At 56.2% G+C, this 27,467-nt stretch overlaps 3 protein-coding genes and 1 non-coding gene across 8 annotated transcripts; 2 read left to right on the top strand and 2 right to left on the bottom strand.

Moving 5' to 3' along the window:
• Window positions 1–175: 175 nt before the first annotated feature.
• On the bottom strand, window positions 176–15,713 carry LOC115337898 (zinc finger protein 883-like). 3 transcript variants are annotated; one of them, XM_030006321.2, is made up of 6 exons: window positions 7,283–7,391; window positions 6,226–6,296; window positions 5,409–5,514; window positions 4,902–5,024; window positions 2,303–4,518; window positions 176–1,563 (listed from the first exon to the last, which is right to left on the bottom strand). In XM_030006321.2, the coding sequence occupies exons 2-5, from the start codon at window positions 6,259–6,261 to the stop codon at window positions 3,134–3,136; spliced, it is 1,650 nt and encodes a 549-aa protein (XP_029862181.1). In that variant the 5' UTR covers window positions 6,262–6,296; window positions 7,283–7,391; the 3' UTR covers window positions 176–1,563; window positions 2,303–3,133. The 3 variants fall into 3 exon arrangements, with proteins under 3 accessions (XP_029862181.1, XP_029862182.1, XP_029862183.1); XM_030006322.1 differs by lacking the exon at window positions 4,902–5,024 and having other exon boundaries at window positions 178–1,563; XM_030006323.2 differs by lacking the exons at window positions 4,902–5,024; window positions 5,409–5,514; window positions 6,226–6,296; window positions 7,283–7,391 and adding exons at window positions 12,529–14,052; window positions 14,545–14,643; window positions 14,802–15,713 and having other exon boundaries at window positions 227–1,563; window positions 2,303–4,242.
• On the bottom strand, window positions 1,126–1,233 carry TRNAL-CAA. The gene is made up of 2 exons: window positions 1,196–1,233; window positions 1,126–1,171 (listed from the first exon to the last, which is right to left on the bottom strand). It is a non-coding gene; the product is annotated as a tRNA-Leu (tRNA).
• LOC115337905 (zinc finger protein CKR1-like) lies at window positions 7,342–11,349 on the top strand. Of its 3 annotated transcripts, none has more exons than XM_030006336.2 (3): window positions 7,342–7,449; window positions 8,739–8,902; window positions 9,344–11,349. In XM_030006336.2, exons 2-3 carry the CDS (start codon window positions 8,815–8,817, stop codon window positions 10,723–10,725), a joined length of 1,470 nt encoding a protein of 489 aa, XP_029862196.1. In that variant the 5' UTR covers window positions 7,342–7,449; window positions 8,739–8,814; the 3' UTR covers window positions 10,726–11,349. The 3 variants fall into 3 exon arrangements, with proteins under 3 accessions (XP_029862196.1, XP_029862197.1, XP_029862195.1); XM_030006337.1 differs by lacking the exon at window positions 7,342–7,449 and adding an exon at window positions 8,022–8,218 and having other exon boundaries at window positions 9,347–11,349; XM_030006335.1 differs by lacking the exon at window positions 7,342–7,449 and adding an exon at window positions 8,022–8,218.
• Window positions 15,714–19,678: 3,965 nt separating the features above from the next.
• Window positions 19,679–27,439, top strand: LOC115337904 (E3 ubiquitin-protein ligase TRIM7-like). Its single transcript, XM_030006334.2, has 7 exons — window positions 19,679–20,270; window positions 22,890–22,976; window positions 23,064–23,291; window positions 23,973–23,995; window positions 24,510–24,625; window positions 25,002–25,034; window positions 25,901–27,439. The coding sequence occupies exons 1-7, from the start codon at window positions 19,758–19,760 to the stop codon at window positions 26,425–26,427; spliced, it is 1,527 nt and encodes a 508-aa protein (XP_029862194.1). The 5' UTR covers window positions 19,679–19,757; the 3' UTR covers window positions 26,428–27,439.
• Window positions 27,440–27,467: the final 28 nt, after the last annotated feature.

Below are 27,467 nucleotides of genomic sequence, written 5' to 3'. Positions count from 1 at the left end.
GTGGTGCCAAAGAGGGGGAGGCACGTGCCCACCATGGTCTCGAGAAACAGGCACTAGAGGAAACATCCTCCTCCCCTTGAAGTTTGGATGTGTGGAAAGACCACCAGTTAGGGAAGAACTGAGCAATGTACCAGGTGGAGTGGGGAGTTTGTTGAATGAAATAGTCAACATGGTATTGCAATAAAGCCCAAATGCACCAGCTTTTGCTGGTGTCAGGGGTTTCCTTTGCAGGAAAGGATGATGAAGGGTCGGGCTGTGGCTTAGTGTTTCATTAGTGAGGATCTGTAAGTGGCTTTTACCTTAGAAAAGTACAGGCTTTCATGGCCTCCTTGCTGCAAGTAGATGGTTATATTTGAATATATGGACTTTAATTACCAGCAGATGATGGGAATTGCTGTGAGCAGGGGGAAAAATCCCACCAGTCTAAATTACCCTAAGATAGTGATGGTGATATCCCAGTTCTGCTAAACCCGTCCCTCATCAAGTTGTTACCCATGACAACTAAAGCAGTGATTCTTAAAAAGAACCAAGAACAGCCTGGCCACATGCTGTGCAGCAAGGGTGCCAACCGGCTTTTAGACTAACAGGTGGTGTTTGCCACTGCTGTGTGTGGCTTCGAGGGTTGAATTTGCTGCGGAAAAGCCTATTATTGATATCATCAGAGGCAAAAAAAAAAAAAAAAAAAAAAAAAGTAGTTCTTTTATTGAAGGGCCGGGGGAGAAAAGGAATTTCCCTGACCGGGAATCGAACCGTCGTCCCGGTCGTGAGCGCGCCGAATCCTGACCACCGGAGAAGTGGTGACAACTTTTTGGCGCCGCGAACCCACGCGTGTCCGCGTCACGACAGACCCCGGGGAGGGGGCGGCTGCGCTGCCCCAGCCTCCCCCTGCAGCCCAGAGACCCACGGAGCAGCATGCACCCCGCTGCCACCTCCTTTCCCTCCTCATCCTCGTGTTTTTTTCTCCACGGGTTGGTGCAGTTTGCAAGTAGAGTTTGGTACAGGACCAAGGAGGGGGAGTGGGGGGGAGGAAGGAGAATCGGCGTTTTCCTTAACTCGGGTGTGGGAGTGATAGGGGAATTATTTTAAAATAATATTAAAAATTGTAGTTGTTAGAAGGAAAAGGTGTGTCAGAAGTGGGATTTGAACCCACGCCTCCATTCGGAGACCAGAAATCCCCGGGCAGGGAAAGCAATGCCTTGAGTCTGGCGCCTTAGACCACTCGGCCATCCTGACACTGCCAAAAACCTTCTTCACTCTCCTCATCCTCAAGAATTAATCCCACCACAGCTTGATCTTTCCTGCCTCCCATGTACACCCACCCCTACCCCCAAATTTGCAGCAAGTTTATTTTTTGCAGCAGTAAAGCCCTCTGCCAGAGGAGGTAACACCAGGGGTCCTTCATTGATACCTTGGAGTTACAGGCTGCTGTGGATAAGGTTATGAAAGGTGAAGGTGGAGTGTGTTTTGCCTTCTCCATCCCCAGCAGATCCTCTTGCATGAACTGAATAACAAGGGCCTGTCCTCTCGCCATGGATATCTTTCCTTGTCTCCCTCATTGCATGCCTGGGAGAAGAAGAAAAGAGGAGAAAAAAAAAAGAATAAACTCAGAGTCTTTCTCACCTGCCTGATTAAATATCATTCCTTTAAAGATGACCACAAAACCTGGCATCCCACCAGTAGCCCTGCACCCTGCAGGAGGTAATTTGGAGGGCAGCTCCTGGATGGGAGCATCTTCAGCATCCTGCCCACATAAGACTACATTAATCAGCCCCCCGTGATGCTGGTGGGAGACCACCAAAGTCCATCTTGACCTCTTTGAAGACTGTCTCCATGCAGCTGTGAGCTGAGACCTTGGCACCTGCAGGGAAAGACTGCTCCCCATCAGGAGATGCCATCCTTATCTCAGACTACACCAAACGTCTGGGGAGGTTGGAGATCCACCGGGGAGGTTTGCCATGGTTGGAAACAGGGCCATGGCCTCTGAGCCGTACCTGAAGTTACACTCATCTTGGCTTGGTACTGAGGAGGAGGGAGAAATGGTGGTTTTTGCCACTGATTATCTTTATTTGGGGTAGGGGAAATCTGTGCTTATGGGTTTGGTGTGTTACAATGTTCAAGGAGGTGGGAGATGGGTGGGTACCACACCAAAGCCCGGTGTTGTCTGGAGCTCCCTAGCCATGTTCTCCAGACAAAGCCCAATGGCCTTACAGCTCAAATGCAAAAAACCCCAACATTAAAACAGGAGTAGGTAAGGTTGCAAGGACAGCCTGCAGCTCAGCAGGGCAGTGAAATGGCTGCTTACCTTGCTGTGGCCAGAGCTCAAATAGCTCCAGGTGTCTGTGCAGCTCTGGGATACCCGAGTACATGAGTTCAGCCAACAAGGGCAACACTTTGGGCCCATCTGGAAGGATCAGTGACCTCCCCTGGCGTTTTTACTCTCCCAGCTCAGGATTCCCCACCATGGGATCCAAAGTGATGTGGAGTGGTAGGAGGAGACCAACCCTCGTGGCCTCTTGCCCCTGGGCTTGCTACTTGCTGGCTGCTGGAGCCCCTTTGGGGCCCCTGAGGCTCTGGGGAGTTCCTCCTGTGCAAGCCTGGAGGTAAAAGGGGGCTGTGGGGCTCATGGGTCTCGACTCCCTGTGGGTGCACACCCATATGCGCACAGAGATCACAACTGGTATTTATCACACCACCTTTTATTCCTGAAGCTGTTATCACTACTAGCAGATCACTGGAGGAGAGGAGAATGCCAGATGGGAGATGAAACAGCCCTTGGGCCCATTGTATCAAATGTCATGATGTGGGGAGAGTTTGGAGCAGCGAGGAAAAACAAAGGTCCTTTTTTTGTTGTGTTTGGGCAGGGTGAGAGCAGGAGATGCCCTGGACTAATTTGGCTGGGAGGAACAGAAGCAAAGCAGGAGGAACCTCACCCAGAGTTGGTGTTTTCTGCTGATGGTGGCCATGCTTGGTTCCTATTCTTCCCTTCATACCCCCCGACACACAGGTCTTTCTTCCCTCTCCCGCATGTGCCAAGATAACCAAAGTCCTGGCTGACTTCCAGTCTCTGGAGAAGACCTCCTGGCTGGGCTGGCATCACTAGGCTTCACCAGCATGGTGTGGGAGCTGGAGCCACTCATGCACAGAGCTGGTGCACCCCGTGGCTGTGGTGGAGCCGCCGGTGTGTGATGACATTGGAGCTCTGGCTGAAGCTCTTCCCACACTCAGGGCAGTGGTAGGGCTTCTCCCCGGTGTGCACCCGCCGGTGCTTGGTGAGGGACGAATTGACATTGAAGCCTTTCCCGCAATCCCCACAGACATAGGGTCGCTCGCCGGTGTGGACCCGCTGGTGGGTGGTGAGATGAGCCCGTTGGCTGTACTGCCGTCCGCACTCCCCGCACCGAAACGGCTTCTCCCCAGTGTGCACACGCCGGTGCCGCGCCAGGTTGGAGACCACCGCAAAGCTCTTGCCGCACACACTGCAGAGGAATGGCGTCTCCCCAGTGTGGCTGCGCTGGTGGGTGAGGAGGTAGGAGCTGGTGGTGAAGCCCTTGCCACACTCGGAGCACTTGTAGCGCTTCTCCCGCCAGCTGGCACTGCGGTGCCGGACGAGGTGGGGTTGGTCGCTGAAGCCCTTGCCGCAGTCAGCACAGCTGTAGGGTCGCTCGCCACTGTGCGTCCGTTGGTGGGCGATGAGCTTGGAGCTGATGGTGAAGCCCTTGCCACAGTCGGCGCAGGTGTAAGGCCGCTCGCCGCTGTGCAGCCGCTGGTGGGTGATGAGGTTGGAACTGCCGCTGAAACGCTTCCCGCAGTCGCGGCACTCATAGGGCTTCTCCCCAGTGTGGGTGCGGCGATGTTTGATGAGATCAGAGCTGACATTGAAGCTCTTCCCGCACTCCCGGCACGGGTACGGGCGCTCGCCTGTGTGCAACCGGCGATGGGTCACCAGGTGGGAACGTTGACTGCAACGCCGGCCACAGTCGGGGCATTTGTAGGGCTTCTCCCCAGTGTGGCTCCGCCGGTGGCGCACTAAGTTGGAAACCACGTTGAAGCTTTTGCCACAATCAGCACACTGGTAGGGCTTCTCACCCGTATGGATGCGACGGTGCGTCACCAGCGCCGAGCTGTGCCCGAAACCCTTCCCGCAGTCAGGGCATTTGTAGGGTTTGTCCCCACCGTGGCTCCGCTGGTGACGGAGCAAGTTGGAGAAGACCCCGAAGCTTTTCCCACAGTCAGGGCAGGGGTGCTGGGACCCCCGTCTCTGGGGATAGAAGCTCTTCTCACTGGTGGGATGAGGGATGGGTCTATCCCTGGGGTGAAGGCTATGGGGGAACAGCAATTCCCTGCATGTCCCTGGAGTTTCCCTCCCAGGATGACTCTGGACCTCCTCTTGGCCTTTCTCTCTGGAGGTCTGGTGGATGTTGGTTGGCTCGTGGTGCTGGGAGATGTCCTCCAGGCAGGTCTTGGTGTCTGGGTCTGCATGTGCAGTGCTGTCGCTCCTCCCACTCACCATCCCATCCTCTGCAGAGGAAAGAGAAAAAGACCATGAGAAGTCAGTCCCTGGCTGGGGTGGAAAAGGGAACCCACTGATGAAGCAGGGTGGGGAAAAAATGGAAGGGGGAAAGCCTAGAAAGAAGAAAGATCATGTGAGCTCCACCTTTAGCTCAGGCCCAAACACTGACCATTGGACAGCTGGTGAAGCTTGGGCTGAAGTTCAGCTTCAAACCCCAGCTCTCAAAAACCTCTGGAACCCAAAACATCTCCCAAGGGAACAGGAGAGGTTCTGGGACCCCTCTCCTAGAAGATACTAAGCTCAGGCTGGCTGTCTTAGGGCCTGAGTAGAAGTCCCAGGTGTTTTGCTTTTCTCCCAGAGGCTTTCCAGGTTATTTAAGCCAGTTCCTCACTTGTGGAAGAGCTGTTAGAGAAGGGCCTTGCATCTGAGTCCTGGGGAGCTGGGGTCCACGTCTCCTCCTCCAACTCCAGCCCAGAGGAGTTCCTGTCAGGTTGGGGGTCAGCAGAGCTGGTTCCTGAGACAGAGCAGGGGTCTGAATGCATTTGAGGAGCTACTACAAGAAGATTTGGGGGGTCTGCTGGAGAAAGGATGATGCAAGGGCTGGGCACAGCTGAGGAAGGTCTCTCTCCTTGTTCTCTGACATAGCATCTCCTTCCACCATGGCCGGAGAGAACATGGGGCCAGATGGACCATTGGTCTGACGTGGTAGAGCATGTGCTCCTCTGAAGAGGGTGGGGACGGAGGGTGCTATGGGTCCCCAATATGTGTCCCCAGGGGGAAACACAACTGCCAGAAGCAATGGGGAAAGACACCTTCACCTCCAAAGTCTAGAGAAGCATCCCCTGTGCCCACCCAACCCCAAGACGTAGGCCAGGAAGGAGGGAAGGTGCGTCCTTACCCAAAGAGGAGTCATTTCCAGCACTCTCCTGCATGGCTTCCTGGTACTGGGCCCGCTGGCCAGGATCGGTGAAGTACTGAGCCACCTCCTTGAAGGTCACTGGACACTGGAACAAGAAGGATTTCCCAGCTCAGCACCTGCTGCCATGGGTCAGCTCAAGCCAGCAGGGAGAGGAGCCAAGGCTACATTCAGCAGAGCTGCAGGAGAGCCAGAAAGGATGCTGGCAAGGATCAGCGATATCAAGGTATTGTTCCGCATAGGGTGTAGTTAAGCTGTGGAAAGCCTTGCTGCAGGACATCACGGATGCTAAAGGGCCACACGGGTTCAGAAAGCAGCTGGCTAAGCTTATGGGGAAGGAAAAATAGGAACTGGAAAACACTGAGGGTTGTTAAACACCCAGCAATACCTGATGGGGATGATGGAGCTGAAGGAGCTCAACCAGGCTGGGCTCAACTTCTCCACCCTGTTCTCTGTGCCTTTTCCTGTCACGTGGAGACGCAAAAGCCCACGCCCTGCTGTGACTTTCCACCTTCCTTGTGTTTCTGAGGTGGGCATCTTGCATCCAAGGCTCAGCCTTGTAGCACGCCCACCACAGGCTCCACCTTCTGCTCCTCACCACCTCTCCTGCACCCTGACCATCTGTGCTGGTATATGGGGACCTGTTGGTCCAAAAGGAGTTGCAGGAAGGCGATAACCCACAGCTATGGTCACAGACCAGCTTGTGCAGCCCCACTGGACCAGGCAGAAGGTACCTGGCACTGATGTTTCAGGTCAGCTGAAATGCAATTGCCCACCCAAAGGAGAGACTCTCCCTCACCTGTGCCGGCTCTGCTGTGGCCATGTCCCTCTCCATCCCCCTTGGCAGCGACAGGGACGCTCTGCTGGAGCCTATGGGGGGAAAAGTTGGTGCTGAGCTGTTCCCTGGGGGGGAAAAGCTGGGATAAACCCTGGAAAAACCGAGGCAGTGCCCTTTGCACAGGCATCTGTGCAAGAGAAGAAGCAGCCTCCTTCATTCCTGCGGGGCTTTTTCCCCTCGGGACACAAGAGGGCTCAGCCAGCCCTTGCCCAACAAAGCTCAGCTTTTTCCACCTTCTTGGGAGCAGATCTGCTCGGATCACCAGGGACGAGCCAGCTCCTGGGAGCAGCTCTGGTCTCCCCACGCCCTCTCGTGGCGCAGCCCCAAGGGCAGGGACTGGTTCTCCATCTCGCTGCTCCTTGCACTGGTCCCAGTAAAGGGACTGGGGCTGGACTGTGAGACAGGGTATCCCGTGTGGGTCTCTCCCTCCCTCCCCGTGCCCATCACCTGGAGCCTCTGGCTCAGGATTTGGTGTGGACAGACCCCCAGAGCAGAGGGCTGTGGCATGCCTCCATGGGCCAGGGGATGCAGGCAGGGCTCTGCCTGCCCCACGCCACCACCCGCTGCCACAGCCCCTGCCCGGAGCACAACCAGGATCCCTGGAGGGTCCCTGTCTCCCCTCTGCCTTCAGCATCCAGCAGATCCAGCCCCTTCCTCTGTTCTCCCATACCCAGCCGAGCTGCAATACTCCCAGAGCCACCCGGGTTGCTTGGTGTCCCCCAGCACCAGGACTTGGTCCCACAGCATCCCTCGGGGACATTCGCCTACTGCCACCAGCCGAGGAGTGATGGAGAAGGGAGAGAGGATCAGGCAAGCTGCAGAAATCAGCTCTGCTCCCTCCTTCGCTGGGGAGGCAGGGGTTAAACACCTGTGCATTAGGGAAGGCAGGATTTAGGGATAATTCCCCATCCTTGCGCTCCTTCCAAAGCAAGTTGAAAGAAAATTATTGCTTCCCCTCCACTCCCGGCTTTTCCCAGCCAGGGAGGGATTAAACCACCACCCAAACGCCTGCACCCACCGTAGAGAAGAGCGTCTGTGTGGCTTCAAATCTCATGGGCTTTCTCGGAGGCAGAAATCCAGGCTCCTCTCATTCCCCTGCTGCAATTCTTTATCTTCTTGTTTGCAGGGCTCTGTTTTCCTTGGCTTTCATGATCTCCTCCTCCAGCAACAAGAAGAGATAACTTGGTAAGTGGAAATTCCCCCTTCTTCCCACCCGCAAGCGCATGACTCCTGAGGCTGGAGCTTTTGGGGAAAAACAACCCGTTTTCACCAACCACGTGACTAAAACATGGTTTGGACCACTTTTCCAGGTGGAAAACCTAATTTCTTGCTTGCACAGCTCCCATCACTGATGCTGATCGGGCAACCAGCCTGGTGTCCCCCTCTCCCACCTGGGGGAAGCCCTGTTGCCCCAGAGAGACCCCCATCACCTTCCCACGCTTCCCCATGGCTGCAATACTCAAAATATCCCTGCTGCTGCTGTCACAATCCCCCCCGGCAGAGTTCCTAGCAAGGCTGGGGCTCTCCCAAAACCGCTGGGTAAAAGAGAAGAGCATGGGGGCAATGTGGGTGATGGGGCAGGACTGTAGTGGGGTCCCCTGTGCCCCCCACGGGTGCTGGGTAGCCTGCGGGGAGGGTCGGGATGGGGGGGAAGCCAGGGTTGGGTTACCTCTAGAGGGCTCTGGGTAAACGCTGCCGCTGAGGAGCCTGTTCTTGGCGTCTCCTCTCTCCCGGATACCGGCTTGGGCTTCCGGAGCAAACCCATGCCCGGCATCGCCTCCATTGTGCCCTGCTGTCGGGAGGCTTGGCGGTCCTTGGGATGCAAAGGGGGGTCTGCGGATCCCGCCCCCCCTTGCAGCCTCAGCCTGGGAAGGGAGGACGTTTCACCCAGGGAAAGGTCTACGGAGGCAGCTCCAGGCTCAGCCGACAGCAAGTCCTGAGCCAGGGACTCCAGGTAATGGGGAAAAACCCTGAGCAGGGATGTGCTCCTGCTCTGCAGCAGGTCCTGATCTGCGTCAGGGCTGGAGCTTGCAGGATCCAGACCTTGGGGATGTTCCCAGGAGTGGCAGCTCCTTCGGGAAAAGGACAGTGCATCCAGGGCTCCCCAGGGATGGGGCGTGCTGCCCAGTTCCTGGGACACGTCTCCCAATAACCCATCACCCTGGGAGGGCTGATTCCCAGTAAGATGAGGACCAGGGGAACTGGGATGCTGAGGGAGGAAGGCAGAGATTGCTGTGAGATGCAGTCTGCCAGAAAGATGAGGGGAAAACAGGGAACCTCCTGCCCCCTCGTCACCAAGCTGCTCCATGCAGGCTCAGGCTTAGTCCTGAATGGAGGGACCATCTGTGTGTTGCAGCCAGGGGAGAAAAACCCCCAATATTTGTCACGGCATCCCCAGAAAAAGCATAAAAAACCAAGCAAGAAGCACTACCCAGGGGATTTTCCCCATTTCAAGGGATTTTTCTTCCCCACAGGGGATTTTCAGGAGCCCTGAGCGAGGAACGGAGGGAGAAACCCTCATTCTCCCGACCGCCAGTGACTCTCCCTGTCATGGAGCCGTGGGTGATGCTGGACCCACGGCAGAAAGCCCTGTACCGGGATGTGATGCAGGAGAGCTACGAAACTCTGATGTCTCTTGGTAAACAAACACCCCAAATCCTCTTTCCTTCTCCTTGAACATTCCCCCCCGTTTCTCCTTGCTCTTTTTTTTCCTGTCTCTGGCAGGGAAGCAAAGGGATCCTGAGTGGGATCAGAAGGGGGGAGGAGGAATCTAGGCAGGTTTTGAGGGGGATTTCCCCAAACACCAGCCCTCCTCTTAATTTTTTTCTGCAGGAAAATGTTATTGATCTCTCTGCATTTTTTTTTTTTTAAATTGGAAATACAGGCAATGGGGTTTGCTTAGCAACTCCACGTTCCTGGTTCAAACTGGAATCAGATCTCCCATCACATCCCTCTTCTTCCTTTCTGGGAGACCAATTTTTTTAGGGAATCCTGTTCCTGCTCTGTCGATTTAAATGCCCCCCCCCTGCTTCGGTCAAGGCCACACTCTGCCCTTTTTCTCCTTTTCCCATCTCCCCAGCAGCACAGGGGCTGGTGAGTGAAAAAGCAGCGGAGGAAGGAGCAGCGGAGGAGAGCTGCAAGGAGCTCGAAGAGCACTCATCCCGCAGCCCAGAGAGGGAGAAGACCCTCGGCTCAAACAGGCGGAAAACAAAGCGCCCGGATAAAGCCATGCCGCATGGCGCAGCCAAGATGTCCAAAGCCACAGCGGTCCCCAAACTGGAATGTGCCAAACCCTTACATGGGGCAGCCAGCAAGGGACCGGCAAGGGACCGGCCGTTCAGCTGCACCGACTGCGGCAAGAGCTTCCCATGGGCTTCGCACTTGGAGCGTCACCGACGGGTGCACACTGGTGAGCGGCCTTTTGGGTGCCCCGAGTGCGGCGAGACTTACAGCCAGAGCTCCCACCTCCTCCAGCATCGCCGTACCCACGCCAGTGACCGACCACACAAGTGCGGCGACTGTGGCAAGCGCTTCGCCGGCGCCGCCGAGCTGGCGGCTCACGGCCGAGGCCACGCCGCCGAGAAACCTCACAAATGCGGTGACTGCGGCAAGGGCTTCGTCTGGGCATCCCACCTTGCCCGGCACCAACGGGTGCACACCGGCGAAAAGCCCTACCGCTGTGCCGAGTGTGGTGAAGCCTTCAGCCAAGGCTCACACCTCGCCAAGCACCGCCGTAGCCACACCGGCGAGCGGCCCCACCGCTGCCCAGCTTGTGGCAAGACCTTCTGCCAGAGCTCCGACCTGGCCCGCCACCGCCGCACCCACCTGGGCAAGAAAGCCCTCCGCTGCGGTGACTGTGGCAAGCTCTTCCGAGCCGGGCCAGCGCTGGCACGGCATCAGCGGTGTCACCGGCGGGAGCGCACCCACCGTTGTGCCGATTGCGGGAAGGGTTTTGTCTGGGCATCCCACCTGGAGCGGCACCGGCGGGTGCATACGGGTGAACGCCCCTTTCCCTGTGGCAGCTGTGGCGAACGCTTCGCCCAAAAAGCTCACCTGCTCCAGCACCGCAAAACCCACTCCCCCGACCGGCCCTACAAATGCGGTGACTGTGGCAAGCGTTTCGGTGAGGCTCCTCCCTTCCTTGCCCACCAGCGGGGCCACGCCGCCCAGAAGAGCTACACTTGCAGCGAGTGCGGCAAAGGCTTCGCCTGGGCGTCCCACCTCGAGCGGCACCGCCGCGTCCACACCGGTGAGAAGCCCTACGAGTGCCCTGAGTGTGGCGAAGCCTTCAGCCAGAGCTCCCACCTCACCAAACACCGCCGTAGCCACCTCCCCAAGGCTGCTTTCCCCCTTGCCCCCCAACCGCTGCCCCTCTCCAGGACACGGCTGGTGGGGGAGAAGACCCACGGTGCCACAGGGCTGGTGAAGCCACCCGGAGCCTGCAATGGTGAGGAGCCCTGAAGGACAGAGACTCCCCCATTGGTGTGATAGATGGGGAGGAAGGATCGTTCCCAAGGGAAAACTCATCTTGGGGACAAATCAAAGGACACCAAGTGACATTTAAGGGGCAGAGGGTGGCACTGGGGTGGGTGATGTGGCTGCTCCAGCAAGGTATCAGGGTGGGATTTATCCTTCCTGATGTCTCCCAGCAGCAATGGGTGAGCGGTGCCTGCGCCCTACTGCAAAGCAGACCCTGGAAAATGGACATCTTGGGTGACAGAGAGCCTCTTCCCCAGGGAAATGGTGCTCTTCTGCACCGGGAAACAATGGGGGTAACCTGGAGCTGGTTCTTGTGCCAAAATACGGTGTCATTTGTACCTGCTCCTTGCTGCCGCGGGCAGGAGAAGGGGATGCCGCATTGCACTGATGGAGAGGGCGAGATGCTGAGGGTGCAGAGGGCTCGGCAGTGGAAGGTGCCGGCATGGGGCGAGGAATAAAAAGGGAGCCCGGTACCTGGCAGCCACCTGTGTCTGGCTTTCCTTGTGCACCGACCCTGGGCTCTGTCGCTTTTCCCTGCTTCTTGGTAGGAAACACCGCGAGCATCTTCTCCCTCTCCAAAGACAAAAACACGCTGAGACATGTGAAGAGGTTTTTCTTTTTTTGCTGAACTACCTTCTACTTTATTACCTACTAACCCGAGCCGAGGCAACCCAGCCTCTCCACACTTGCCAAATTCCCGGCTCGATGCATCCCAAACCGCCCTCAGCACAACCCAAGCAGCATTTGGGAGGGGTCCCAGCAAGGACGCAGCAGAGCTGGTGACTCATGCAGGTCCCCATGGCTCTTTTCTGAGCCGTTTGCCCCCAAAAGCCCCCTGTGGAAGGGGGTTCCCTGGGTGATTTTTACCGATGGGTCCCCTCCCATACGCCCAAGCTGTGTCACCCCCCCCCTTCTGCCTCACCACAGCAGTGGGGCAGAGGATGAGGAGGGTTATAGGGAGAAGTGTCGTCTCCCCACCATCCTAAATTATCACCCAGCCCCCCCCTAAATCCACCCCCAGCCTCCCTTGTCCCTCCTTTCCCAGTCTCCCCCCAAAGCACCTATGCTGGTTGCTAACCCCTGGCACACACCACTCACCCTCCCTGTGCCCCCTCCCCACCACTTCACCCCCCCCTTCCCCATCCTGACCCCCACCCCAGTGTATTCTGGGGCCCCCCAGCTGCTGCAACAGCCCTTTCCTACCCTGTGCTGGGGAGGGAGTGGGACAGGCCAGCCTCCCACCTCAGCCTTGGGGCGTCCCCAAAGGCGGAGGGTGGCTCTGAGCCCCCCCACCGGTCCCCATGGCCCCATCTCAGGAGCTGGGCGGAGGCAGGGAAGCCCAGGGCTCCTGGGGGGCAGAGGCATCGCTTTGCAGGGTGTCCCCCTCCCCAGGCCTCCATGCCATGGTGGGGGGCAGGAGAGCCTTGGCAGCCCAGCCCCTGGGGGCTGGGGAGGAGGAAGAGGAAGAGGAGGAGGAAGGCACGGGGTGCTGCTGGAAAACAGAGCTGGACTCTTCGGGCCAGAGCTCGGATGGGGTGGGCGTCCCCCCTCGCCTCTCGCCCTCCCACCAGGCAGGCGGCAGCAAGGAGAGGGGGCTGCGGCCCCCGGTGCCAGCGGCAGTGGCGTGCAGTCGCTGGTGAGCCGCCAGGGCCGTGCCGAGGCCGAAGGCTTTGCCACATTCGGGACAGACGTGCCGCTTCTCTGGGCCGCCCTGCGTGTGGGCACGCTGGTGCCGGTTGCGGTGGGAGCTGCGGCCGAAGCATTTGCCGCAGTGGGCGCAGGAGAAGGGTTTCTCGCCAGTGTGGGTGAGCCGATGCCGGTCGTAGTGGGAGCTCCAGGCAAAGCCTTTGCCGCAGACACCACACTGGTAGGGTTTCTCGCCCCGGTGAAGCCGCCGGTGCCGCTCCAAGCTGGCTGGTGTGCTAAAACACTTACCACACTCGGGGCAGGCGTGGGGCCGGCCTGGCTGGGCAGCATGGGTGCGGCGATGAGCCAGCAAGGTGGAGCTGACAGCGAAGCTCTTCCCACACTCGCCACAACGGTAGGGCCGCTCGCCGGTGTGTACCCGGCGGTGCCGTTCCAGGTGGGAGCTGACAGCGAACGCCCGCCCGCACTCCCCGCAGCGGAAGGGCTTCTCTCCAGTGTGGATGCGGCGATGACGCTCCAGGTGCGAGACCCAGCCGAAACTCTTCCCACACGCCCCGCACGGGTAGGGTTTGCCACCTCCTCCAGCACTGGCTTCCTCAGCGGCTGCCGGCACGGCTTTGGTGGCGTCGCTGGCTTGCTGCTGCCGGGCGTGGGTGCGCTGGTGCTTGGCCAGGGCTGAGCCCCAGCGGAAGCACCGTTTGCAATCCGGGCAGGGGTATGGCCGCTCGCCGGTGTGGACACGTTGGTGCTTGAGGAGGTTAGAGCTCTGGCCGAAGCATTTGCCGCACTGTTCACAGCGGAAGGGCCGTGGGGGGCTGCCAGCAGGTTCGGCACCGGCCGGCAGTGTCTGAGTGCCCTTGTGCTTGAAGCGCTGGGGGTCCGTCTGGTGGTTGAGGCGCTTGCCGCAGTCGGCGCATTTCTGGGGGGGTGGAGGGGGCTCTTCCTCTGCCTCCCCATCCTCCTCGTCCTCGGAGGCGGCGGCAGCAGCGTGGGTGCGCATGTGGCGGTCGAGGTGAGAGCTCCAGGCGAAGGCTCGCCCGCATTCAGCACACTGGAAGGGCTTCTCGCCGGTGTGGATGCGCCGATGCCGCTCGAGGTGGGAGCTCCAGGCGAAGGCTTTCCCACACACGCCACACTCATAGGGTTTCCCGCCCAGGTGGCTCTTCTGGTGCCGGTCGAGGGCTCCCGGATCAGCAAAGCTGCGGCCGCACTGGGGGCAACGGTTGGGTTTCTCCCCGCCGGGCGCGTGGGTACGCTGGTGGGTGAGCAAGGAGGAGCTGACGCTGAAGCGGCGCCCGCAGTCGGGGCAGGCATAGGGCCGCTCGCCCGTATGGACCCGCTGGTGGATGGTGAGGTCTGAGCGCTGGATGAAGCACTTGCCGCAGTCAGGACATTCATGCGGGCGGTCGCCAGTGTGGATCTTCTGGTGCTTCACCAGGGCTGACTTGTGGCTGAAGCTCTTCCCGCACTCGCTACACGTGTTGCTGGGTTGGCTCTCACCCGGGCGCGTGGCCGTCTCCCCCAGTTCCCCACTCCTGCTCGCCTTCGCCCCAGCCTCGGTGGGGCTCGAAGGATGCTCCTCACCTGCAGGTTTCACTACTTCAGGCTCTTTCTCAACAGCTTCTTCTTGAGGGGGTTCCTGCTCCTCTCCTGCTCCATCCTCTGTGGGGCACAAAGACAGACAGACACAACCCAGGCAGGAGACATCATCTCTCCCAGGGCTGGGAAGATGGGAAGGTGGTAGAAAAAGGAAAGCAAGGAGGGATTCCTCCTCCTTTTTTATTTCACACACTCTTCCAGGCAAGCACCTCTAGCAGAGGCATCTCCAATCCCCATCGCTCCTCTCTGCCACCAACATGGACATGGTAATTAATCCACCACCACCTCCACTGCACCTCCAGAAATGTGGCTCTCTAGGAAGGGGGTCCGGCATTTCCATTTTGGCCAGGATAACCCTCTGGCCTTACAGTCTCTCCTCCCCAGCAACCTTCTTCCATGCCATGGCCAAACCAGGGCTTGCAGCCAGTGGCAGCCGCTACAGTGGGGGTTTGCCCATTTTGCGGAGAGGTTGGAAGTGGGGAAAGCCCTTGACACTTGCAGGAGCTGAACCCAGGCTTTTTCCCTGCTGTGGTTGAGGCGCAATCAGAGGCTCACCTGTGGCCAAGGTGTCCCTGGGCATGTGGAGATCCAGGGCTGTAGGTTCATTCCCGTGGTCCAGGCGGGACAGCAGATCGGGCTTGGAAACAGGGAATTCTGGAAGACAGGGGGGATGAACAACATGGGTCAGGAGGGTCTGCCCTCCCCAGCAGCCCCCCAACCCCAGCACCCCTTGCACGATGACGTGAGGATCCAGCAAGCTAGATCCTCCATCCACTCCAAATTTCCTGCTGCGGGATGGGTAGGCTCCTCACCCAGTGCCATCAGCGTCTCATAGCTCTCCTGCATCACGTCACGATACAGTGCTCTCTGTCGCGGGTCGAGCAGCACGTACGGCTCCATGGCTGGTGCCACCAGACCCCCTGAAAGAAGGAGGTAACCCCCCGTAAGCAGAGACCAGCTAACCCCCCATAAGCAGAGCCCAGCGTGCAACCCACTGCCAGCCATCATCCTACGGATTTGTATGCAAATTTTTTATGCAAAACCCTCTATTTTATTAACCTGTGGATTCTCTAATAATCTAATAGATTATTATTCTCTAATAAGCTAATATAAAGGCTTAGCTGAATCACAAAATGAGGGTAAGGCATGGGGACAGGCAGCTAATAAAAAACTCCATCCTTTACGTATTTTCTCAAATCTTGCAGGAACTTTATACCCTCTGCCTCCATCAAATCTGGCTAAACAATTTTTTTTTCCAAAAGTTAATGGGGAGGAGGAGGAAGCAGAAGGGGAAAACAGAAATACAGAGAGCATGATTCCTTAAAAAAAATAGAAAAAGAGGTAAACCCCAGCCCATTGACAACAAACATGTTTCTGTAACCTGCAGACAACGCTCTGCTGAGAGATCCTTACCCTAAAATTCATCTTCACCCAGATTTTACCTAACAGCTAAGTCCTACTGCACCAAACCCTGGGTGCTCCTCCTCTTCCTGGAGACTCCTGTCCCAAATCTTCCAGAACCCCTCCCCCAAAAAAACCCATAGCAATCGCTCCTCCTTCTCAAAGAGGATAAATCACCCAGTTATTTCTCTACGCAAATCTCGGGTGCTTGGAGCCCGTGCTGGAGGAGGAAAAATGAGTTTTCCCAGCTGCAGGAACTGGGTTTGGTGCTCTCCTTTGCAAAAATCATTTAAAAGCAAATTACCACCACTCCCCCGACCCCTTCCTCACCCTCCTCTGTGAGCAGCAGGCGGATTAGGATTCTCAATGCGTGGGTTGTTTTATTTTTTTTTTCTAGCAGCAGAGCTGTTACAGCTGCGGAGGACGGAGGAGGTAGGCTGGGAAAAGGTGGATTTGCAGAAGGTTGTTGCTGACTTACTGATGCCAGGAATAAAAGGGTGATTTCAAGCACGGACCGCAGATTCGTCCTGCGATTTTTGCCTTTTTTTTAAATTTTTTTTTTGAAGCCCCCACCAGGATCTCAGCCCACTTCATTTATTCTCTGGTACTTTGCCATCCTGCTAAAAAAAAAAAAATAAAGGGGTCAATACCGCATGCCCTCACAAACGCCTCTGCTCCCACCCCCACCCCCACCCTGACAGCCCATCCAAAAAAGAAACCCACCCACCCGAATGAAGCGAGGGGGGAAGGACGGACGCGTGCAGAAAGACAACGGGGCTGGGGTTTTGGTTTGTTTTTTTTTTAAATTATCTTTCCCCCCTCCCCGGGGATGGAGAGCATCCGGGCACCGAGTTTAAGGCTGGTGTGTGTGCAGGCAGCCTGGGGAGGCAAGCCGGAGGGGATGGGAGGAGAGGGAAAGGGAAGGATGGAGGGGGGAAGGAACGGAATTAAAAAAAAAAAAAAAAAAAAAAAAAAAGAAAGAAAAAGGAGCCATTTTCTGCTCCCTCTCCACATCCAAAGACCGAACCTCCTCATTACCTGCAGTCTCCAGCTCGGGAGGTGCTGTCGGCAAAGCCCGGAGATGCCCCCTCCCCTCCCTCCCAACACTTTTTCCCTCCAGAAAACCCCTTTTCTCCCCCCAAAAATGGAGCGGGGGGGGGGGGGGGCAGCGAGGGGCTGTGTGTGGGGTGTGTGTGTGTCCCCGGGGATGCGAGGGCCACGGGGAGCTGGTCAGCACGGTGCAGTGGCCGCGGCTTGACCGGGGAAGCCCGGTTCCTCTGATATCCCGAGCAATAAGAGTTAAAAAAAAAAAAAAAAAGAAAAGAAAAAAAAAAAGAGGAAGGAAGGAAGGAATTAAAAAAAAAGGGGGGGGGGGGGAAGAGAGGGGAGAAAAGAGCTCTACACAACTGCCAGGGCCCTCTGGCGGCAATACCGACGGCGTCCCTCGGCGGAAATTAAAAAAAACCAAAAACTAAAAAACCAAAAAAAAAACCCCACATACCCAACCCCCCCAACTTGCAAAGTGAAAAATGCTCACCGGTGTCCCGGTGAGGTGGTTTTTTTCCTCAAAATGTGGCAAGAAAGGACAGCTTGGGGGTTCACCTGCCCCTCTGTGGGGACATTTTCCTCACGGAGGGCTGTGGAGCTCCTTGCTGCTGGCTGGAAGCGTGACCCCATAAATTTATTGGTGATAAACCCATTAAGGACCACTTTGGCACGAAAAAAAACTAAACTTGGAGCCGGGTGAGGTTACTGGGGGATGTTTTAGCAATTGTGGACTGAGGGGACTGGGCTTGCCTGTCTGCAGAAATCCTCCCATTGCGGCAGCGATCCCAATTCTTTACAGCAAGGAAAAAGGTCTGGGTTTGGGGGTAAAAGGCGGGTTTTCTGTTAACGAGGGGTGGCTGCCTGCATGTCAGGGATGTCATGCCAGCAAGGAGCACGGCCAGGACGTATTTAAGAGCCCCGTGAGGGGTTTGGGGGTCACAGATGCCTCAAAAATGGCCCCTGGGCCACAGTGGCCCTTTTGGGGGGGCTTTGCCCCCTGACAGGGCCCGTCGCCGTGGCAACGCCGGCTGGCTGCCCTCACCCAAGATGGACTCCCAGGGCTTCTTTCCCCAGGGGCCATCTTGAGCAAGGCCCTCCTAGGGGCAAGGGGAAGGCCGCGGCCATCTCGCCCCGCTTGCCCCGACCGCCCTACGCTGAGGAGGAGGCCGCAGCCATCTTCCCTTTCGCCTTGCCTGAGGGCGAGGCTGCCATTTTGGAAGAGGGCAGGGGGCCGCCATTTTGGAAGCGGGCGCGGGCCGCCATTTTGGAAGCGGGCGACTCCCCTCTGAGGCCATCCCGACCCGCAGGCCCTGAATCAACGGTTTTTCCACTCCAATTTCTGCTCCCCCCCACAACCCAATAGCAATGTCTCCTGCAAATATTTCATCCCCAATGCAAATTTTAGCAGAGACAGTAAGGAAAATTTAAAGAAAAGCAGAGAAATCGGGGCGTTGTGTTCTCCATCTGCCTTGCGCTTCTCCCACAGCAAGAGGGATGCTCCTGGTAGGGATTATAAATCTGGGGAAGGGCTTTTGCATGGTTGCAGGGAGGTTTTGGGTTATTTTTGCCTGAATTCAGGTCCACTGAGCCGTTACAAGACACCCGTGGTGATGCAGAAGAAAGGCCAATCCTGTGAAAACCACCCACAAAAAATCCTCCCGCCTTCATGCTGGAAACCCCCAGTTCAGTGACCGCCACCCCCTGAAAATGCATTTCTGAAGGAAAAAAGTCCACAGGGAGCTCCTCCAACTTATTTCTCACAGTATTTAATCCTCTTTGCTGGAAAACCCAGCTGCTGGGTGACAGGTGAGAAAGCCCAGGCCAAAAATGTGCCCCTTTCCACAAAAAGCATGAATTTTGAGGCAAAACGGGCTGCCCTGAAGGTCGTCTGTTGCCCAGGGCAGCTCCTCGTGTTTCCTTTCATTAGCAAAAAACTGGTTGAAAAATGATAAAAAGCAAAGCCAGGCAAACCACCCACTGGCTGATAGCACCATTAAAGCTTAATTATGACCGTGAAGCTGCAATTTAAATTAATTAAACCCTGCAGGGGTTGTTGGGGTGGGTTTTGAGGACCCACAACCACCCCCTGGGATGCTCCCTGCGCCCTGGTGCCTTTGGCACCCCAACCCCGGTGCCTTACTGGCGCTGGGGTGAATTAACCTGATTTAGGGGCACCCCCAGAAACATCCCTTTGCTCCGGCCTGGTGGTGAAAACCAAGGGGAAAAGCAAGAAAAATGGGAGGATGTTTCAGCAGGGTAGGGGGACAGCCCTGACTATTAGAGGAGTAATTAAGAAAAATTAAAATAGGAGATTGCCCTTGTTCAGCCTAACAAAGACGCTTCGTTGTCGAAACTTGAGACATTAAGACGACCATTTTTAGCAATTATTAATATGCGATTTAATAGTTTAATAGAGGCAGGATGAGGAGATGTGGGTAAATTCATGTGTATTTAAAGTTTATTTTCAGGGAAGTCTTGGGATTACGGAGCACCATGGATGTAGGGATGCTCCGTGGGGCTGCTGCCTGCCGTGGGGCACCCCAGGGATGCTCTGTGGGGCTGGTACCCCAATACTGGGGGGGGTCCCAAGATAAGGGGGGGGGAGTGCCTGGCTCTGATCCCCCCCCTCTTTGACAAGGCAGGCGGGGGAACCCAGGGCATCTGGCTGTGCCCCCCCCATCCTATAGGCACTGATGCATCCCCCAACATCCTATAAGGACCCAGATATCCAGGCCTCCCCCCACCCTGAGCAACCTATAGGGAGGCAAACCTCCCTGCTGGCACCCTATAGGGACCTACACGCGTTCTCTCCTCACCCCACCAAGCTATAAGGACCCCCCCCAGCACCCTATAGGCACCTATGCATCCACCTCCCCAACATCTTATAAGGACCCAGACATCCAAGCTCCCCCAGCACCCTATAGGGACTCACCCCACCCCACAACACCCTATAGGGACTCACACCCCCCCACAACACCCTATAGGGACTCACACCCCCCCACAACACCCTATAGACACCGATACATCCACCCCCCCAACATCCTATAGGGACCCAGGCATTCGGACTCCCCCAGCACCCCATACGGACCGCCCCCCCCCCCCCCGAGGTCTGCAGGCCCCGCCCCCCGCCTCCCCACGCATGCGCAGTCCGCCCCCCCCGCTGGGAAAGACGCAGGCGTCCTCGCTCTCCGCCTCTCACCGCGCAGGCGCGGCCACGCCCCCTCCGCACCGCGCAGGCGCGGCCCCACCCCTCCCGCCCGGCAGACGGGGCGGCGGAGCGGTGCGGAGCGGGGAGCCCAGCGTCAGGCCGGGGAACCGGGATGGAGGCGCCGCCCGCTCCCCCCGCCGTACCGCCCGCTCCCTGCAGCGCTGCCCGTAGCCTGCAGGACGAACTGACGTGTCCGGTGTGCCTGGAGTACTTTAACGACCCGGTTCTGGTGGCCGAGTGCGGTCATAACTTCTGCCGCGCCTGCGTGACCCAGTGCTGGGAGGACTCGGCGCGGCGGCTCTGCTGCCCGCAGTGCCGGGAGCCGGTGCCGCAGCGGCTTTTCCGTCCGAATCGTTCTCTCGGTAATATCGTCCACATCGTTCGCCAGCTGGGGTTGCCGCCGGGCCCCGCTGAACCGCCGCCGGGGCCTCCCGCCCCCGCCCCGCCTCTGCCCGCCGCCGCTCCTCCCGGCCCGCCGGGGCCGCCGCGTTGCCCCCGTCACGGCGAACCGCTGCGGCTCTATTGCGTGCAGGATCGCCGCGCCGTCTGCGTCGTCTGCCACCTTTCCCGCGAGCACCGCACCCACACCGTGTTGCCCGCCGAGGAGGCGGCACACGCCGCAGAGGTCAGTTTGGGGGGGGGATGCACCGGGACCACGTGGCAGGCGTGGCAGGGAGCTGGGGGGCACATACCGGGTGTGCTAAGGACCCCCGTCCCGGATTGGGGGGATGCAGTAGGGATCCCCCCCCTCCCGGCAGTGGCAAGGCACTGGGAGCCCACCTCGGGTGTGGTAGGGAACCCCCCCTCCCCCGGGAGGGAGAGTACTGGGAGTCCCTCCATGCCTGGCATGTTGGGGTGCAATGAGGACATCCCCCGGAGAGCCCTTCTTGGGTGCAGGATGCCCCCCCTCAGGAATGGGAGGTGCAATAAGGATCCTTCCTGCGATGGAAGAGTACCAGGCACACCCCCCACCCCCAATTGCAAGTGCAGTAAGGACACCCCGCGGGGTGGGATTGCACCAGGGGAGCCACTCCCCACGGGAGGCAATGCCCTTTGGCTGCAATAGGGACCCCCACCTTCCCGGGGGGTACAAATGTGAGCCTGCTTACCCCCCAGTGCGTAAGGTGCAGTAGGGACCCTCCCTGCTGTGTTCCTATTTCCATTCAGAGGTACCTGGGATGCAGTGAGGATAGTGGGGCTCCCCCAGGGTGTGGGGTGCAGAATGGGGCCCCACTGGGGACCCCCTTTCCAAGCTGCATGCCTGTCCATGTGGCGGGGCAGGATATGGGGTGCAATAGGGACTCAGAATTTCCCCCAAACAGGGACAGCCTGGGGTGGGGACTGACCAAATGCAGTAGGGCAGGATGGGGGAATGTCCCTGGTGCAAAATGGAGCTGGGTTTAACTGGGAAGATACTGGGAGGGAGGTGTTGGCCGGTTTGGTCTTCTGTGTGAAATAACACTGAACTGGTATGGGAATCTCTGGGCTTGCCTTTGTGCAGGTGTGAGCATGCAAAATATCATCAGGCACCCCAAAATCCTGAGCCCCCACTTCCCTGGGCAGAAATGCTCTGGAGTGAGCATGGAGCCTGGCTCCTTGGGATGAGGGGGGGGGCTTATTTTTTTAGCACCGAGCACAGTCTGGGGCTAAAGTGGAGCAGGAATCCCCCAGGAGTGACTTTTGCCCCTGCCCCCAAAAAAAAACCAGCACAGGGCGGTTGAGCAACGTGACGCAGAGCAAATACAGAGCCTGGCCTCTGGCGGCGTTCGATCTCTGCCGAAATGGCTGTGGTGACGAAGGGGAGACCCCCACGTCATGATAAGGGAGGCTTCCTGGTGGAAATAATTATTAATTACTAATTAAGAGGCATGTGAGCATGGTGGCCTGACACTGAGCAGCCAGGCCTCGTTTCTCTGATGGGGTGGAGGAAAACCAAGATGCCGGACAGGGAGCGGATGTTTACTGCGCAGTGGCGGCTGGAGGAGGAGGAGGAGGGTGGCACTGACGCTGCTGAGGCGATCACAGTGGATCAGGGAAGGGGACTGCGTGATCGTTAACTGCTGCGTATTAAGTCTTGCAATTATTGGTGTCGAGGCAGGTGGCACCAAAGGCTTTTATACTGAATTTTGTACTGAAATTGCTGCGGGTACCCGGTTGTGCTGTCCTTGCCATCTTTGGTGGCTGTGGTTGCTCTTAGGGGGAAGTTGGAGCTCGGGTTGGTATTGTCCCCTCCACCCCCAAATGTGGGATCTTACCCATTTTTAGGACCACGGCATCTTTAGGCAGGTCCACCACTGAACGCTGCTCAGGCTGTTGCTCTCTTGTTTGTTTTTTTTTCCTCGTTAATCTGCTTTTATGCATTTTTAACAACCAGTTGTTGCCCCTTGGCGGCTGCTTGGAAGCCATGCCCCTGTTTTTCCGATCTTTGCTTTTATCTCACACTTAAATTCTGCATTATTATGAGGTGCGTGGTAGGAAGCACTGGTTTGCACAGCCACTTAACAGCAGCAAAATCTCTGTAGCTTTGCGTTTTATTTCTAAAAGATCTGTTGTTGCTTGCTCCAAAAGCCCTGCTGCTTTTTGTTTAGTGTTGCTAGGTGCCTCTCCGTTTTTCTCAGAGGTCAAATGACTTAAACGAGGACAGGCGCAATGGTTTCCAGTACTAAGCCGTTAATAAACGTAACGAGCAGCCTGGAGGCGGCTGGCCCCTCCATGTCGGTGGGCTTCGGGCAGATGTCGGGGTGCCTCAGCTGGTCTCCCCAGCTCGTGCTGGGGCTGGGATGTGAAAGCTGATCCCAAGAGGCGCTGAGGCGGAAGGGGTTTTCACATGGGTGGGACTTGGTGGTTTGCGTTTGCAGCTGCGCTCTTACAGGGAGCTACAAATTGGCTCTAATTTTTTTTTTTTTTGCCTTGCTGCCCTTTTCTTCCTTCTCCTGTACCTGGCTCTGAACTGCTCAGGCTGTTTTGGGGGACAGTTTTTGGGCTGGCTGGGGAAAGTTCTTGGCTTTCTTGGCATGCCCAAAACTAAAGGTTGAAGATAACAGGGAAGGGGAGGACATGGTGTCGTGATGGCCTGACTTCAGTTTGGGTTCGTGGTATTCTTCAGCTTCAGAAAAACCACGTTTGATGAAATTTGACCAGTTTTAGCAGCAGAGCTGGAGGAAATCCCCCACCATTCCTTTCCTCCTTATTCTTGATCCTAAATAGGAAGAATTCCCAACAGATCTCCTCTTTCTCCTTCCAGGAGGTGCCACAGGAGCATTTGAGCTCCCTGAGGAAAGGACGTGAAGAAGCCAAGGCTGAGAGGGAGAGGCAGAGTGAAGACTTGCTGGTAAGTGCCTCAGGGTGGGGGTTTTGCTGAACACCCCTGGCCACGGGGATGTCGGTCTCACGTGGGTTTTCCCTCTGGGTTTTGCAGAAGCAGACAGAAGTGGAGAGGCAGAAGATTGTGGCTGAGTGCAAGGAGCTCCGGGGCTTCCTGGAGGAGAAGGAGCAGCTCCTGCTGTCTCGTTTAGAGGAGCTAGACAGAGACATCGTCAAGAGGAGAGATGAGAGCGTCTCCCGGCTCTCTGAGGAGATTGCCCAGCTTGATAAGCTCCTGGGTGAGCAAGGAGGAGAAAACTGCTCAGGAAACCAGTCTGGGCAGGTGAGACTCCTGGCATGTGTCCTCCCAGCCCAGAGGTTATGGTATATCAGGGTGTAAAATGCAGGACAGGTTGTGGTTGGGATCCCTGGGGACAAAAAATCCATTGACGTGCTCTGCTGGGGAGCAGCTCGGGTCCATTAACTCTGTGCTGGAGCTGGCCCATCTATTAGTCAGGGGGGTTGACTTGCTGCAGGACTGCTGTGCTGCTTTTTCAGGTGGGAATCCAAATTTTAGCACAGCTTTGGGGGGCCTAAATTGGCCCTTGTAGTAGTGAAGCTGCTTGGGCCCCCTGTGATGCCAAGAACTAAGAAATACCCAAACAAACCTCCCAAACATTTTTGGTTTGTGTCACTCCGTCGCTGTGAGCCCTGAATCCTCATGGTTTTGGCAGCTTGATGCCAATCATGATTTTTCTTAATTTCTTTAAAAAAGAAGCTTTTTTTTTTTTTCTTTTACCCACCCATGCTAAAAAAGAAAAAGGGGAAGGAAAAAAAAACATAATTATAAACTAATTCTGCCGTCTCCATGAGTCCAACTGTGCTCTGCTTTGGAAACAGCTGCTGAGAGCTGATCCCCTCAGCAGAGCAGCCATGGGGCCAGTTTTGGGGAGGATTTTGGAGGCTGTGAGGTAGAAGAGAGACTTTTACTGATTAGCTTCTTGTTTTTTCACTCTCTCTCCAGGGTGTTGCCCCAGCTGGAAGCAGGTGAGTGAACCTGAGCCCTTGCTGCATTAACTGGGAGGCTCACACCAGAGGCAGAGCTGGTGTTGTGAGGGCGTATGCCCTATCCAGCTTCACCCCACCTGCCTTAGGGTTCTCATCCACACTTGGGTGTTACCTTTGAGGCAAAACCAAACCTTCGTGAAGGGGTTTTGTGGCAGCTGGGTTGTAGGACAGTTTTGAGCGTCCTTCCCGAGGAAACTGCAGAGTAACTCGGTTGGTGCGGGACCAAACCCACACCAGCAGGACTGACATCAAAAGCCAAGGTGTAGAGATCCCCCCACATCTCAATCTCAGTGGCCTCCTGTGTGCCTCGTACTGGGCAGCACCAAACTGGACCAAGTCCTTAGGTGGGGCTTCACAAGCGCTGACAGAGGGAGAATAATCCAACACCAAAGCTCTCAGTACCAGGGCAGGTTTCTTCCCTGCCTCTAGTTTGGAGATTTTTTTTTTTTTTTTTTTTTCCAGAGGGGACCTAATATTTATTTCTCCTCCCCAGCTTTGAGAGCTGGATGTTTTGCAAGCCAGAGGCTGGCTTCACGGAGCTGGAGAAGAAGCTCAAGAGCTTTTCCCAGAAGAGTGCAGTGCTGAAAGAGGTCTTGCTGGAGTTCAAGGGTGAGTGCCGAAAAAGGTTTTCTTTAAAAGTTGGTGCCTCCTAACCCCTATGTTTAATTCAACCTGAAGGATGAAATTCAACTTAAAAGATTATTTGGTTTGAGCTGTACTCTTGTTTCTCCCTTGGGCTTGTTGGGAGAACTCTTTATTGTTTGAGCATCTGCTCATCAAAAATAAAAAGCCCTGCTTTCTTGAAAAGCAGCACATTTCCCTTGGATTTCTGCGTGGAAGTTTGATGTGGCTGTACACACTTGTTCCCAAGCGGCAGTGTTTGGTTGCTTGCCATAAGGCAGGGAGTGAGGTTGTGTGTGCATAGGCATTCCCCAGGGACTCCCTGTGGACAAAGGGATCTAAATTTTTTCTTCTCTTCCCTCAGAGAACCTCCGGTTCGAGCTGGAGAATGACACAGGTGAGCACAGTTTGGTTTTGGGAGTGTGACCTTCATTTTTGCAAGGCTTAATTTGGGAGTTTCAGCTTCCCCTGGGAGGTATCTTGGCAGTAAGACCTTCAAGCTAGCCTTAGAGGTCAGGAGAGGAGAAAATTATTGCTGGTGCTGCCAAGACAAGGGGGAAAAAAAAATTATTCAGCTGCTGGGACAGTCCATGAAAGGCACAGCCCTCGAATTTGTTAGGAAACTGTAGGGTTAAGAGGACTCTCCAGAAGCTGATCCACTCTACTCAGAGCGAGGAGACCTTTAGCCCTGTTGCTGGTTGTTGGAGTTGGCTCAGAGATGGACTTTGCAACCTTTGCATCTGCTGTTGGTAGTTCAGGGCTGTCGCTGGGCTCTGTCTTCTTGCCTGGGTGCAGGAGAGACCTGTCTTGCTTTTAGCAGTCTCTGATGTTCCCCTCTCACAGTCATTTTCAGGCTGTGCAGCCCTAGTTCCTGACAGTCCCCTGAGTACAACAAGAGCCCTTAAACACGAGGATATTTGTGCTCATTCCTCTCCGGCACTTGGCAGTGATTAAAAAAAATTTTACTTCTGCCCAGAAATTTCTATTCCAGAGCAAGGAGGTGTCTTGAATTGGGCAGGCTGGTGGGTTTGCAGCAGAGATCTGGCTGTTTCTCTGTTTTAATTAGAAAGTGGAGCTTGATCTTTGTTCCCCTGTGGCTCTTTGTGCTTTGGGTGCTTAAAGCTGTTGGAGGTGACTTGCCTGGTGTCATCCTCATCTGGTTTGGGGCAGAGATGATATATGCGCTTGTAGGGTGGCTCCGACAAGGGTGGGAGAAGTGTCCTTAGCTTGTAGATGCTCATGTCCATGTTTTCCTCTTCCCAGGTGATCTCTCTTTGGACCCGGACACGGCCAACCCCTACCTGGTGCTGTCGGAGGATAAGAGGAGCGTGCGGCTCAGGAGTGCTCCCCAGGAATTGCCAGCAAACCCCAAGAGATTCGATTACTCCTTCTGTGTGCTGGCGGCGGAGGGTTTCATAGCTGGGAGGCATTACTGGGAGGTGGAGGTGGGAGATGGAGAGAGCTGGGTCTTGGGCGCGGCCCGTGAGTCCGTGCGGAGGAAGGAGAAAATCGACTTTGCTCCAGAGGAGGGGATCTGGGCGGTGGGGTTGAACTGGAAGGGAAAGAATTGGGATCAGTATCAGGCTTTCACCTCCCCGGAGACACCCCTGTCCCTGTGTGAGAGGCCCAGGAAGATCGGGGTGTACCTGGACTACGAAGGCGGGTGGGTGGCGTTTTACAACGCTGATAACATGGCTCCCATCTTCACCTTCACGGCTGCTTTCACCGAAAAGATCTTTCCTTTCTTCTGGCTCTTCTATGTGGGCTCCTCGCTCTCCCTCTGCAATTGACCCGTCCAGTTTCTTTAACCCTCACCGAGGTGACCTGCAAGTAGTGCCCGATCCTGTCCCCTTTTTCCCCTTGCTTTCAGACAACGGACCCCGAAACTCATGATTGTCCCTTGTTCGGCTTTGGGGTTAACTTTTTCTTGTTGCATTTTAAAGTTTTGGGTCTCTTTTACCCTGAAAACCTTCCTCTGGGGCTTCAACCATTGAGGGCGGCTGCTTAAATAGCCTCTCTGTGGGGTTATTTCCCCTCACCTCTGGCCTGCTGTATAAGCAACCCTATATGTTTGTTTTGTTTTGTTCAAGTTGGCTGCCCCATGTAAACAGGGATGTAACCAGGGAGAAAAGCTACCTTAGGGGTTTATCGCATCCTGCATTGATCCGTAGACAAAGCTGCCTGCTTTTGTGCACCCCGGGAAGCTCTCGAGGGTTAGGAAACCTGCGTGAGGAGGAGAGGTACCATACCCAACCCCTGATTTCTGACACCGTTGCTCTGCAGGTCACCTTTTAGCTTTTCCCACCCCACCCCATCCTCGCTTTCCTTTCCTCCTTGGGAAAGGGCCGAGCCCGTCTTTCGCTGCTGCTAGTGCTAAGAGAGCAAAACCCCGCGATCTCCCTCGTCGCTTCCCCCCCGTTAACGCTGTGCATCCGTAGGGCCGCAGTAGAGCTGAGCGCTGGGAGCTGCAGCCCCGGGGATGGAGTAAAGGGGAGATGGATGCTTTTGGGTCAACCCAAAAGCTGGCAGGGGTGTAGCTGTCGGGAGAGCAATGGACATGTCGCAAACCTGGAGTCTCTCAGGCGCGCTCGGCGTTGCAGATTTTTGGGGTTGGCTTTGTGGGTGTGGGTAGCTTCCAATGGAAACCCAGGCAGTGTGGTGGGGAAAGAGGGGGAGGCCTTGTTTTAGGTGTGATCTCGCGCGTGCTTATAAACCCCTGCCCACCCTCGTGTGATCCCGCGATGCTGTTATGTCTCTTTACCCTGTCATTCTGTTTAGTGGGGAAATAAAAGTTGCTGTGCAGAAAAAAAAAAAAAAAAAAAAAAAAACC

The sequence above is a fragment of the Aquila chrysaetos genome, unplaced genomic scaffold (assembly GCF_900496995.4).
Source record: "Aquila chrysaetos chrysaetos unplaced genomic scaffold, bAquChr1.4, whole genome shotgun sequence".
NCBI classification, from domain to species: Eukaryota; Metazoa; Chordata; class Aves; order Accipitriformes; family Accipitridae; genus Aquila; species Aquila chrysaetos.
Note: the sequence above shows the minus strand (reverse complement) of the source record. Positions and strands in the feature narration are given on the sequence as shown.